Raw genomic sequence first — 15382 nt, 5'->3', positions numbered from 1 at the left:
TTCACTGACATATATAAGTAAGAACTTTACACTACTTTATATTAGAAATGGCAACAGCGGAGGATGAATGTCACATAACAAGAAGATAGAGGAAAAAGAAGAAGCTTATCGACTACGGTGTGGCCCCGGACTACAAAGGCGGACGCGCGCAAATTTTCAGGATTTATGCAGATCCCAAATACTCATCCGGAAACAACAACCGTGAAAAAAACGTTCGACCGAAACCCTCGAATAACTAAAGTTCCTTGGGTGGATAATGTCAACTCACCACACCGGTATGTTTTAGTGCTTTCATGGCGAGTTCACTGACAGATATAAGTAAGAACTTTACACTACTTTATATTAGAAATGGCAACAGCGGAGGATGAATGTCACATAACAAGAAGATAGAGGAAAAAGAAGAAGCTTATCGACTACGGTGTGGCCACGGACTACAGAGGCGGACATGCGCAAATTTTCATGACTTATGCAGATCCCAAATACAGATCAGATCCCAAATACTCATCCGGAAACAACAACCGTGAAAAAAACGTTCGACCGAAACCCTCGAATAACTAAAGTTCCTCGGGTGGATAATGTAAACTCACTACACCGGTATGTTTTAGCGCTTTCATGGTGAGTTCACCGACAGATATAAGTAAGAACTTTACACTACTTTATATTACAAATGGCAACAGCGGAGGATGAATGTCACATAACAAGAAGATAGGGGAAAAAGAAGAAACTTATCGACTACGGTGTGGCCACGGACTACAAAGGCGGACGCGCGCAAATTTTCAGGATTTATGCAGATCCCAAATACTCATCCGGAAACAACAACCGTGAAAAAAACGTTCGACCGAAACCCTCGAATAACTAAAGTTCCTTGGGTGGATAATGTAAACTCACCACACCGGTATGTTTTAGCGCTTTCATGGTGAGTTCACTGACAGATATAAGTAAGAACTTTACGCTACTTTATATTAGAAATGGCAACAGTGGAGGATGAATGTCACATAACAAGAAGATAGAGGAAAAAGAAGAAACTTATCGACTACGGTGTGGCCACGGACTACAAAGGCGGACGCGCGCAAATTTTCAGGACTTATGCAGATCCCAAATACAGATCAGATCCCAAATACTCATCCGGAAAAAACAACCGTGAAAAAAACGTTCGACCGAAACCCTCGAATAACTAAAGTTCCTCGGGTGAATAATGTAAACTCACCACACCGGTATGTTTTAGCGCATTCATGGCGAGTTCACTGACATATATAAGTAAGAACTTTACACTACTTTATATTAGAAATGGCAACAGCGGAGGATGAATGTCACATAACAAGAAGATAGAGGAAAAAGAAGAAGCTTATCGACTACGGTGTGGCCACGGACTACAGAGGCGGATGCGCGCAATTTTTCAGGACTTATGCAGATCCCAAATACAGATCAGATCCCAAATACTCATCCGGAAACAACAACCGTGAAAAAAACGTTCGACCGAAACCCTCGAATAACTAAAGTTCCTCGGGTGGATAATGTCAACTCACCACACCGGTATGTTTTAGCGCTTTCATGGCGAGTTTACTGACAGATATAAGTAAGAACTTTACACTACTTTATATTAGAAATGGCAACAGCGGAGGATGAATGTCACATAACAAGAAGATAGAGGAAAAAGAAGAAGCTTATCGACTACGGTGTGGCCACGGACTACAAAGGCGGATGCGCGCAAATTTTCAGGACTTATGCAGATCCCAAATACAGATCAGATGCCAAATACTCATCCGGAAACAACAACCGTGAAAAAAACGTTCGACCGAAACCCTCGAATAACTAAAGTTCCTCGGGTGGATAATGTCAACTCACCACACAGGTATGTTTTAGTGCTTTCATGGTGAGATCACTGACAGATATAAGTAAGAACTTTACACTACTTTATATTAGAAATGGCAACAGCGGAGGATGAATGTCACATAACAAGAAGATAGAGGAAAAAGAAGAAACTTATCGACTACGGTGTGGCCACGGACTACAGAGGCGGATGCGCGCAAATTTTCAGGATTTATGCAGATCCCAAATACGGATCAGCAGGTACCGGAAGGTAAGAAAAGTTGCTTTTGCGTAATATGTCTTACCTTATACACACACCATAATAATACTCCTATGTTTAATGCGCCTACAATCCACCAAGCGGTGTGGCTTCATAGCTTACCAAAGTCCTACTAAAACATTTTGATGGATTTTTGAGCGCCGTGTGTAATGTTCTATATTTTCAATGGAACATATAAAATGTTGGTGTTGTTTACTTGAGTCACATTGCCATCATATTGCAATCGACACGTATCTCTTATGTGTGACTGCCATCTCCTGGCCACACTTATCATTGCACCGTGTACCGAATAAAATAGCTTCGAGGTCGGCAAGCACAACCAGAGTTATTACGTACCGGGTTATAAGGCGCACTGTGGAGTTTTGAGGGAAATGAAAAGGCTTTTAAGTGCGCCTTATAGTCCGAAAAATAGCTGTATTTTTAAATATTGGTACCTTCAGCAGCCTCATGAGTCCTTCCAACTGCACCATCAGCTCCCGCCGGCTCTCCTGCAAGGCCGACATGCGACGCTCCAGCTCGTCCTTTCTGTGTCTGAAGCACACGCGCACACACACACACGCACACACACACACACACACACACACACACACACACACACACACTTGTATTTGTTACCTTCCCGAGACCTGAGAATAATGCCTCCCTCTTTAGGACCAGCCTTTCTAGATATATAAAGATGTGTATTTACAACATTCTTACACACACTTGTTATTTCATATGTTGAACAGAGGGGGAGCACTTCAAATTCTTACACACACTTGTTATTTCATATGTTGGCCAGAAGGGGAGCACTTCAAATTTTTTCCACACACTTGTTATTTCATATGTTGACCAGAGGGGGAGCACTTCAAATTCTTACACACACTTGTTATTTCATATGTTGACCAAAGGGGGACCACTTACAAATTTTTCCACACACTTGTTATTTCATATGTTGACCAAAGGGGGAGCACTTACACATTTTTCCACACACTTGTTATTTCATATGTTGACCAGAGGGGGAGCGCTTACAAATTTTTCCACACACTTGTTATTTCATATGTTGACCAGAGGGGGAGCACTTACACATTTTTCCACACACTTGTCACTTCATATGTTGATCAGAGGGGGAGCACTTCAAATTCTTACACACACTTGTTATTTCATATGTTGGCCAAAGGGGGAGCACTTACAAATTTTTCCACACACTTGTTATTTCATATGTTGACCAGAGGGGCTGCACTTTCAAATTCTTACACACACTTGTTATTTCATATGTTGACCAGAGGGGGAGCGCTTCAAATTCTTACACACACTTGTTATTTCATATGTTGACCAGAGGGGCCGCACTTCAAATTCTTACACACACTTGTTATTTCATATGTTGACCAGAGGGGGAGCGCTTCAAATTTTTACACACACTTGTTATTTCATATGTTGACCAGAGAGGGAGCACTTCAAATTTTTCCACAAACTTGTTATTTCATATGTTGACCAGAGGGGCCGCACTTCAATTTCTTACACACACTTGTTATTTCATATGTTGACCAAAGGGGGAGCACTTACACATTTTTCCACACACTTGTTATTTCATATGTTGACCAGAAGGGGAGCGCTTCAAATTCTTACACACACTTGTTATTTCATATGTTGACCAGAGGGGGAGCACTTAAATTTTTTTCCACACACTTGTTATTTCATATGTTGGCCAGAGAGGGAGCACTTCCAATTCTTACACACACTTGATATTTCATATGTTGACCAGAGGGGGAGCGCTTCAAATTTTTTCCACACACTTGTTATTTCATATGTTGACCAGAGGGGGAGCACTTCAAATTTTTAAACACACTTGTTATTTCATATGTTGACCAGAGGGGCCGCACTTCAAATTCTTATCTTACACACACTTATTTCATATGTTGACCAAAGGGGGAGCACTTACAAATTTTTCCACACACTTGTTATTTCGTATGTTGACCAGAGGGGGAGCGCTTCAAATTCTTACACACACTTGTTATTTCATATGTTGACCAGAGGGGAAGCACTTACAAATTTTTCCACACACTTGTTATTTCGTATGTTGACCAGAGGGGGAGCGCTTCAAATTCTTACACACACTTGTTATTTCATATGTTGACCAAAGGAGGAGCACTTACAATTTTTTTTCCACACACTTGTTATTTCATATGTTGACCAGAGGGGGAGCACTTTTAAAAGCGACACACAGTCAATGTGAAAAATCCCTCCTTTTTGGGACCACCCTCCTTTTGATAGATGTCACCACCAGGGGGTGCAAACGAGACATTGTCTATTCGATGCAATGTTATTGGGACCATGATTTATGTCCTCACCTCCTCATATGGAAGATACTTCTCCTTGTTGTTGTCTCAAGAAGGCTAGAAATACGAGCACACTTAAAAGGGTTCGGCGGCATAAAAACGACAATCCTCCAACCGCAGAGCGCCGGAACAAGAAATGGTAAACAAAAAAAGTGGTTACCTCAGCAGCCTTAGCTCGGTCAGCAGCGTGGGGTTCTGCTGGGCCTTCTCGGGCGTGGGCTGGGAGGCCTGCTCGTGCTCCAGGCGCAGCCTCTGGATCTCCTGCAGGATCTCCCTGGGGAACAACCAGGCATGGGAGTTCATGAAAAAGGCCGAAAATAAGCCTTCGGGGGCCGCAACTAATCGTGACTACCAACCAATCATGGATGTTCTTATACGTGACTTGTTTCTTCAGCATTGTCCACACGTCCACTTCGGGAAGGCCATTCTAAAACCTTCATTCTAGCCTGATTCAGCCATTCCTTTACCACTTTTGACGTCATAATCCTGTCGGAACACCCAACCGCGCCCGAGACCCGACCTCCGGGTTGAGGATTTTAGCTCGTCCTGAAGAATTTGGAGCTAATCCTCCTTTTTTTCATTGTCCCGTTTAAAGCAGCAGCTCCATTGGCAGCAAAACAGCATAATACTACCACCACCATGCTTGACGGTAGGCATGGTGTTCCTTGGGATTAAAGGCCTCACCTTTTCTCCTCCAAACATATTGCTTCGTTACACAATTATTTGTTGTGATATACTTTTTACGTACGGCGTGAGAAAACCGTGTCGATTTTAGAGTAAAGTTGCCAAAATGTACCATGAAAAGAGTACCAATATTTTACTGTAAAAACCTACAGTCATTGTTTTTACGGTGTATTACTGTAAATGGAAAAAAGCAATATTACACATTTTTTTGTTTGGAGTTTTTGCGGTAAAATTCCGGCGAGTGAGCTACCACTTTTTTTTTAACCGAAAAATGATTCGTAAATCGTACAATTTGATGGATAAGTTGCTTCAAAATCATGAGTCGAGGAGATATTTGAGTACTTATGTCGACGTTTGGAATGTGTGATGACATAATATTTGTTATTTATTAGTCTGTGGAATGAAAAAGTGTTTCTCGCCTTCCTGTCGGTCGTTTTTTCTTAATAATGACCTGGCAGCGTCCTTTCACAAGAATGTCAATCAAGTGACCAAAGTGACGTCTTGGTGAAGATTGATGATTGATGGTTTTTAGGTTTATTTTTGTACTACCTGACTGCTGATCGACTGACACACCCTCCACCATCGACGTAACGGGCACACCCGACGTAAACACCATTGATGTATAGTTTGTCCCCCCCGCCCATGAAGTTGCTTCGCTACGTCGCTTCGGTTTTTAAGTTAATCATTTTTAATGGACAACTGTAGTTTTTACCGCTGGATGATCAAAAACCATACTCACTACAAAAAAAAAACGTAGTTGTTGGCAAGTATGGCAAAGAGACGGATATGAATTTTAACACACATTGTAGGTCGGAAAAAAACGAAGAAAAACTGAAAATATTTATTATTATTTATTTTTTTCAAAGTCACATGCCCGTTCTTCAACATCCAACGTCATTTTTGTCAATGTTCCCACGAATATCCCGATCTCCGGAGTAATGTTATGCTTTGATACGCTCTGATACGAATTAGTCGCCGCTTTGGTGGGGACGAATGACCGTTCCTCACGATTTGATGCCGCTTTGATACGCTTTAAATCACGCTTTGATACGTTTTATTGAACTTTATTACGCTTTGATGCGATCCTGACGCTTGAAATCAGGCTCTGACGCGATGATCAAGCTCTGTTGTGGAATTAATGTGTCATGAACATTATGAACATTCGTTTGTAATAATGACTTTGAAATGTGATCTTGTTATGTAATTATGTGCAATTTGGAAGATGCCGTGATTATTATTTTGTGAATTTGATGAATAAATTGCCTGCGCGCACACGTAATATAATAAAAAAGAGAAATATGATAAACAAATAAGTAAAAAAAAAAAAAGTGAAAAACTCAGTATAGTAAGTTTTCCCCACATTTTTTTTTAGATTTATCTATTTATTTGATTTCTCTTTTTGTTTTATTATATACAGGATAAAACACATAATGTAATAAAAAAGAGAAATATGATAAACAAATAAGTAAAAAAAAAAAGTGAAAAACTCAGTATACTGTTTTTCACACATTTTTTATATTCATTTGTTTTTTAAATTTCTCTTTTTTCCCCCGTTATATTATGTTTATTATTTATTATTTATTATGTTTTATATTCTTTTATTTTTTCAATTTCTCTTCTTTTTTCGTTATATTATGTTTATTATTTATTATGTTTTATATTCATTTATTTTTTCAATTTCTCTTTTTTCCCCCGTTATATTATGTTTATTATTTATTATGTTTTATATTCATTTGTTTTTTCAATTTCTCTTTTTTTTCCGTTATATTATGTTTATTATTTATTATGTTTTATATTCATTTATTTTTTCAATTTCTCTTCTTTTTTCGTTATATTATGTTTATTATTTATTATGTTTTATATTCATTTATTTTTTCAATTTCTCTTTTTCCCCCCGTTATATTATGTTTATTATTTATTATGTTTTATATTCATTTGTTTTTTCAATTCCTCTTCTTTTTTTGTTATATTATGTTTATTATTTATTATGTTTTATATTCATTTGTTTTTTCAATTTCTCTTTTTTTTCCGTTATATTATGTTTATTATTTATTATGTTTTATATTCATTTGTTTTTTCAATTTCTCTTCTTTTTTCGTTATACTATGTTTATTATTTATTATTTATTATGTTTTATATTCATTTATTTTTTCAATTTCTCTTCTTTTTTCGTTATATTATGTTTATTATTTATTATGTTTTATATTCATTTATTTTTTCAATTTCTCTTTTTTTTCCGTTATATTATGTTTATTATTTATTATGTTTTGTATTCATTTATTTTTTCAATTTCTCTTTTTTTTCCGTTATATTATGTTTATTATTTATTATGTTTTATATTCATTTGTTTTTTCAATTGCTCTTCTTTTTTAGTTATACTATGTTTATTATTTATTATTTATTATGTTTTATATTCATTTATTTTTTCAATTTCTCTTCTTTTTTCGTTATATTATGTTTATTATTTATTATGTTTTATATTCATTTATTTTTTCAATTTCTCTTTTTTTTCCGTTATATTATGTTTATTATTTATTATGTTTTGTATTCATTTATTTTTTCAATTTCTCTTTTTTTTCCGTTATATTATGTTTATTATTTATTATGTTTTATATTCATTTGTTTTTTCAATTGCTCTTCTTTTTTAGTTATATTGTTTATTATTTATTATTTATTATGTTTTATATTCATTTGTTTTTTCAATTTCTCTTTTTTCCCCGTTATATTATGTTTATTATTTATTATTTATTATGTTTTATATTCATTTGTTTTTTCAATTCCTCTTCTTTTTTCGTTATATTATGTTTATTATTTATTATTTATTATGTTTTATATTCATTTGTTTTTTCAATTTCTCTTTTTTCCCCCGTTATATTATGTTTATTATTTATTATTTATTATGTTTTATATTCATTTATTTTTTCAATTTCTCTTCTTTTTTCGTTATATTATGTTTATTATTTATTATGGTTTATATTCATTTTTTTTTTTTTCAATTTCTCTTTTTTTTCCGTTATATTATGTTTATTATTTATTATGTTTTATATTCATTTATTTTTTCAATTTCTCTTTTTTTTCCGTTATACTATGTTTATTATTTATTATTTATTATGTTTTATATTCATTTGTTTTTTCAATTTCTCTTTTTTTCCGTTGTATTATGTTTATTATTTATTATGTTTTATATTCATTTATTTTTTCAATTTCTCTTCTTTTTTCGTTATATTATGTTTATTATTTATTATGTTTTATATTCATTTATTTTTTCAATTTCTCTTTTTTTTCCGTTATATTATGTTTATTATTTATTATGTTTTATATTCATTTGTTTTTTCAATTGCTCTTCTTTTTTCGTTATATTATGTTTATTATTTATTATGTTTTATATTCATTTGTTTTTTCAATTTCTCTTTTTTTCCCGTTATATTATGTTTATTATTTATTATTTATTATGTTTTATATTCATTTGTTTTTTCAATTTCTCTTCTTTTTTCGTTATATTATGTTTATTATTTATTATTTATTATGTTTTATATTCATTTATTTTTTCAATTTCTCTTTTTTTTCTGTTATATTATGTTTATTATTTATTATGTTTTATATTCATTTATTTTTTCAATTCCTCTTTTTTTCCCCGTTATATTATGTTTATTATTTATTATTTATTATGTTTTATATTCATTTATTTTTTCAATTTCTCTTTTTTTCCCCCGTTATATTATGTTTATTATTTATTATGTTTTATATCTTCATTTCTTTTATTTCTTTGTCATCTTAATAAATATCTATCTTATGCTAGTTGACAATAATAAAAGACATTTCTTTTATTTTTTATATTCAATGTCACTAGTCAATATCACAGTCACTTCCTATTTGTAGTTGTAGTCCGCCCTTTGAACCAAGATCTGTTAAGCTTTCCTACGCTTTGAGTCAAGCTTTGATACGCTCTCGGCGCTTTATTCCATTCTTGACAGAGCGCCGAATTTTTTTAAACCGTTTAAAAAATTTTGGCGATCTTGCCGCATGACCCGCTTCACTACAAGCTTTCCCACCATCCATTACGACACTCACGCTTTAATCAGGCTTTGTTACGCCTTAACGCCGCTTTGCATGCCGCTTTAAAGCGCCGTCAAAGCGCCGTTGGTGTGAACCTAGCATTAAAGCAGCTATTATTTACCCATGTAGCGTGTCTACTCGTGACATCCTTGCTTTTATCTTATGTCCGCTCGTAAACTCTTTGTTTCGTCTAAAGGGCGCCTGTTTGTCGGCTCACACAGCTGTTTTGGCCAGTTCCTGTTTTAAAGAAGCAGCTGCGCTCCTTTCTGGGCCAGAGGGGCCATGCCTGTTCTTCAACTTTATACATGGCTAGCTAACTTGGTGCAGCAGTCGGAGTGGAGCCTTACGAGTCTGCACCGTACCGAAGCGGAGGACGTTACAATAATATCTAAACGACGGACATGTATCCATGAAAATATGGAGAAGCTGCTGGAAGGAAATAGCATAAAAGGGTAATAACTATTGTACAATATTATTACATTCCTACATGCAACTACTACATTGTATTGTATTGTACACAATATTATTAAGTAGCAACATTTAAAAGGAATGTTATATGTTGAAATGTTGATGTTTTTGAGGCCAAGCAACCATTAAAATGATTTTAATTCATTTCAGAATGCAAGTTTTTCAAAGTCCGAGCTGCGTCACGTAGCCCGTCAAACTACCGCCGTTATTTTTGTTTAAAAAGCCGTGAATCTGACCTGTTTTTGTTCTCCAGCTCTGCAATCAGCTGCCTCTGCTGCTTGTTGGCATCAAAGTTGAAGCCCAAGTCGGAGGGAGGACATTGTTGCTAAGCAGCAAACAAGAAAATCAAAACAACATTCAAACCCGAGTCAGACCGCCTTTGACCAAAAACAAAAATCTCACTCATCCCAAAAAAGGACGATGAGGCTCGTCGGGCACTCACCGTGGAGTTTCCCGCCTCGGCCGCCAGGCGCGCGGCGTAGCGGGCGATCAGGCGATGCTCCTCGTCCAGCCGGCTGGGACTCTCCAGGACGCTGCGGAGGTACAGACACACTTTGTCATCACGTGAAGGCATCAAGACATGACGCCTGGTACTGATGAACACATGACGCCTGGTCCTCATGAACACATGACGCCTGGTCCTCATGAACACATGACGCCTGGTCCTCATGAACACATGACGCCTGGTCCTCATCAACACATGACGCCTGGTCCTCATGAACACATGACGCCTGGTCCTCATGAACACATGACGCCTGGTCCTCATGAACACATGACGCCTGGTCCTCATGAACACATGACGCCTGGTCCTCATGAACACATGACGCCTGGTCCTCATGAACACATGACGCCTGGTCCTGATGAACACATGACGCCTGGTCCTCATGAACACATGACGCCTGGTCCTCATGAACACATGACGCCTGGTCCTCATGAACACATGACGCCTGGTCCTGATGAACACATGACGCCTGGTCCTCATGAACACATGACGCCTGGTCCTGATGAACACATGACGCCTGGTCCTCATGAACACATGACGCCTGGTCCTCATGAACACATGACGCCTGGTCCTCATGAACACATGACGCCTGGTCCTGATGAACACATGACGCCTGGTCCTCATGAACACATGACGCCTGGTCCTGATGGTCGCATGAACGGGAGATTTATGGACGCATCTCACTGGAGAGGGAGAGTGAACATGTGAGCAAGGGAGAGAGAGAGAGAGAGAGAGAGAGAGGGGGGAAGAGAGTGTGAGAGAGAGAAAAAGAGAGCGCGAGAGGAGGAGCCAAAGAAAGGGAGAGAGAGTGCAAGAGGGAGTTAGAGAGACAGAGAAAGAGATACAGAGAGAGAGAGGGAGAGAGAGTGAGACGGCTAGAGAGAAGGAGAGAGAGAAAAAGAGAGCACAAGAAAGAGCAAGAGCAAAAGAGAAAGAGGTACAGAGAGAGAGAGAGAGAGAGAGAGAGAGAGAGAGAGAGAGGTACAGAGAAAGAGAGAGGGGGAGAGAGAGAGGTACACAGAGAGAGAGAGAGAGGGGGGGAGAGAGAGAGAGAGAGAGAGAGAGAGAGAGAGAGAAAGAGGTACAGAGAAAGAGAGAGAAATAGAGACAGAAAGAGAGAGGGAGAGAGAGAGAGAAAGGGGTACGGAGAAAGAGAGAGGGAGAGAGAGAGAAAGAGAGAGAAACGGAGAAAGAGAGAGGGAGAGAGACAGAGAAAGAGAGAGGTACAGAGAAAGAGAGAGAAAGAGAGAGGGAGAGAGAAGTCAGAGAGAAGTCAGTCAAGGTGACAAGACGTGTTTTTCTGAGCTCCTGGGAAAACTCAGGCAAAAACTGAAAAAACAACATTCAAAGTGGAATAACCTGGATATCTCTACAAGGATCTAAAGAGGATTATACCAACTTTATATTTTTCACACCACACATCCGGAATCTGGAATTAAGGCTTGTTTTTGGGATAAAATTACCAAAAAATTACCTGAAAGGACCGAAGGGACAGACTCACGGACTAATTCTTGGATTAATTCTTCACCAGCTCTTCACTGAGGTTAAAACCTGAGTAAGTAACACTGGACTGAGATAGGCCTGAGAAAGGTCTACGCCATAACTCAATAACCATAAAACTGAACAACATTGTCATTTTAGTTAAAACATCTACACCAGGACAGTAAATAGTCTGTAAAACTATCTGCCTATAACCCCAGCAAAAGAGAGGTGTGAAGTACTTGAACCTCAACAATGCAGACGTGCAGCCTCGCCTCTTCACATGCAAATGCGGCCCCAAATCACACAAAGCCCCTCAAAGTGCCGTACCCAGACGATCTAAAATGCCAACCAGACAGAAAGAATTTCAAAGATGATTACCTAAAAACCAGGCCAAATACACTATTTGCAGACTTTGATAGCACAGGACACAAATCAAACCTAATTTTCCACACTGAGGACCACATGGCATGGCGCGCGGCGACAATAGAGCACTACCCATCTGCCAGCAAAAAGGGAAATAAAGACTCACATAAACTACAAATAAATACAGAAGAGAACCAAATGACTGTACACTTCTACAACACAGGAACAGTGATGGTCCAGGGCAACTTAAGTCCCTTTGAGAGAGACTTCTGCAAAATCAGAGAGAGAATGCAAATCCTCTCAAGAGACAATTGCGACAATTCCCCCACTGGAGAACAGGACAATAGCCCAGAAGACCACCTCACTGCAGAGCCCAACTGGCTCAGGGAGATGAGAGAGTTGAAGGAGAAATTCTCACAGTGGGAGCTCAAGCAAGTGCAGATGGAACACTTAATTAAGTCAACCCCCCCACCCAGATCCAGAGACGCAGAGGAAGAGGGACCTGCTCTCTGGGCTGTGGTGAAAACACTCCAGCAAGAGATTAAAAAACTCCAAGACAAGGGGGAGGCGTCAAGACAGGAGACACTTCAAATCAGGGAAGAGATGAATAAACTAAAAAAGGAGGTGGAAGCGTTAAGAATGGAAACAAAAGAAGGTCCAGACGACAACCATCAAGCCACACACCAAGAGATCCCATCTCCAACACCCCCAACCCCCCCCCACCAGCCAGGAGTCACAAACACAAGACACCCCTGCACCAACACCTTCCACCAGATCTCAAGAAAGAGAAAGCCCACAGGTGGTGCTCCTCTTGGACTCCAATGGGAAATATGTAGACGAGAAGAGACTCTTCCCTAACCACAGAGTAAAAAAAAATAAAATGCCAAAATACCAATCGTGCCATGGAGCTTCTGACAGAGGACCAGCTGGGGTCCCCCACTCACATCATCATCCACACAGGCACAAATAACCTGAGGACGCAGACAGGAGAGGACGTGGCCAAATCTGTCAAGGGAGTGATAGAAAAAGCCACCTCTACATTCCCCAGTGCAAAAATAGTAATTTCTGCACTGCTACCCAGATGGGACTACCACCCTGCCTTCATAGAACGACTCAACGCACAAATCTCCAGAGACTGTGCAATGAAGCAAAACGTCTACCTGGCATCCCACCCCACCCTGGACCAGAACAGCATGTACGACACTGTTCACATCCTCAAAACAGTAGTCCCTCATTTTGCAAAGTCCCTGAAAGACGTCGCACTCAACCGCAGACCGACTTCATCCTACAGGAGCAACAGAGAGACGAACACCCCACCCAGAGCTACACCCAGAAGACCTGCGGCACCCAGAGCCCACCCTGCCCCACACAGATCTGCACCCCATGCCAGGACCACGCTATACACCTATGCACAGGCCGCGGGATCCCAGGCTAGGCCCTCTCCTCTCATGCCAACCCCCCTCCTGCCCACCCCCCCATACCACACAAATGCACAAGCCAACCCCACACCTGGTGGATCCCCACCCTGTGAGCTGACCGTGCAGCAGATAATGAGCGAGCTCTATTCAATCATAGTCCAGGCCAAATCCACTGGAATATAACACCTTCATAATGGAATACAAATCTTTCACCATTTCAAGCTGGAATATACAAGGTCTGAGGTCCACTGCCCTTGGCATTAAGAGCAGGAACCCGGACTTTACCACAGAAATCTCAAACACAGACATCATTGTCCTACAAGAGACATGGCACAGAGGAGATGGCCCTACTGGCTGCCCTGTAAACTACAGAGAGCTGCTGGTACCATCCACCAAGCTAACAGGGGTAAAACAAGGGAGAGACTCGGGAGGTATGTTAATATGGTACAAATCAGAACTAACCCACTCCATAAAGCTAATCAAAACCGGAGCTTTTTTCATCTGGTTAGAAATAAATAAGGAACTTACGTCAACCGAAAAAAATGTCTTCCTGTGTGCCACCTACATCCCCCCAATTGAGTCCCCATATTTTAAGGAGGACATGTTCTCCATCCTAGAGGACGAAATAAACAATTTCCAGGCCTGTGGCCACATTGTAGTTTGTGGGGACTTCAATGCCAGGACAGGACGAGAGCCCGACACTATCAGCACACAGGGAGACAAGCACCTACCAGGAGGGGAAAACATCCCCTCTCAAACATGCCCCCCCAGAAACAACTTTGACCAAGCAACAAATAAACATGGCTCACAACTCCTACAGATCTGTCGCTCACTGGGACTGTACATAGTCAACGGCAGGCTTCGAGGGGACTCATATGGTAGATATACATACAGCTCATCTCTAGGTAACAGTACAGTAGATTACTTTATCACTGACCTCAGCCTAGCGTCTCTCAGAGCGTTCACAGTCAGCCCGCTAACACCCCTGTCAGACCACAGCAAAACCACTGTATACCTGAACAGATCAACACCCAACCAGGAAGTACTAAAACCAAACAAACTACACACTATTAAAAAATGCTACAAATGGAAAGAAAGTAGTGTAGAAGAATTCCAAAATGCTATCCAGCAACAAAAGGTCCAGTCATGTTTAGACCAGTACCTGGAAAAGAACTTCCAATGCAACAGTGAAAGCGTAAACGGGGCGGTAGAAAGCCTCAATAATATATTTGACCTTACAGCCTCCCTATCCAACCTAAAGGCCTCAAATAGAAAAATGAGGAAGAATATTAATACCCACGACAAATGGTATGATAATGACTGTAAAAATCTCAGAAAAAATTTAAGAAACCTATCAAACCAAAAACACAGAGACCCAGACAACCAGAACACACGTCTCCAATACGGCGAAACCCTGAAACAGTATAAAAATACAGTCAGGAAAAAAAGGGACCAACATGTTAGAAACCAGCTACATGATATAGAGGAATCCATAAAAACAAACAACTTCTGGGAAAACTGGAACAAACTAAACAAACAAAAACATGAGGACCTACCCATCCAAAATGGAGATGTATGGGTAAACCACTTCTCCAATCTCTATAGCCCAATACAAAAAAATGAACAGCAAAAACACATACAACATAAACTACAAAGCCTAGAGTCAACAATAAAAAACTACCAGAACCCGCTAGACTCCCCAATTACTATACAAGAACTACAGGACAAAATAAAATCACTTAAAACCAAGAAGGCCTGCGGTGCTGATGGTATCCTAAATGAAATGATCAAATTCACAGACTCCAAATTCCAATTGGCTATACTAAAACTCCTCAACATTGTCCTTAGCTCTGGGATCTTCCCCAATATTTGGAACCAAGGACTAATAATACCGCTTCACAAAAGTGGAGACAAATTTGACCCCAATAATTACCGTGGGATCTGTGTCAACAGCAACCTCGGTAAAATCTTCTGTATGATCATCAACCACAGACTTGTAAAT

General features: G+C 39.2%; 1 protein-coding gene across 2 annotated transcripts in view; it reads right to left on the bottom strand.

Moving 5' to 3' along the window:
- The window catches only part of dtnbb (dystrobrevin, beta b), a 48597-nt gene that overhangs the window by 5134 nt on the left and 28081 nt on the right, over positions 1-15382 (bottom strand). For both annotated transcript variants that reach the window (XM_062043147.1, XM_062043149.1), the window contains exons 11-14: positions 10058-10148; positions 9852-9940; positions 4568-4681; positions 2524-2620 (exon numbers count right to left, since the gene is read on the bottom strand). In XM_062043147.1, the coding sequence (XP_061899131.1) occupies positions 2524-2620; positions 4568-4681; positions 9852-9940; positions 10058-10148 (391 nt within the window). The remainder of the gene's footprint in view (positions 1-2523; positions 2621-4567; positions 4682-9851; positions 9941-10057; positions 10149-15382) is intronic.

Source organism: Entelurus aequoreus, linkage group LG03, assembly GCF_033978785.1.
Source record: "Entelurus aequoreus isolate RoL-2023_Sb linkage group LG03, RoL_Eaeq_v1.1, whole genome shotgun sequence".
Taxonomy (NCBI): Eukaryota; Metazoa; Chordata; class Actinopteri; order Syngnathiformes; family Syngnathidae; genus Entelurus; species Entelurus aequoreus.
The sequence above is the reverse complement of the archived record's forward strand: the minus strand, read 5'-3'. Positions and strand labels throughout refer to the sequence as shown.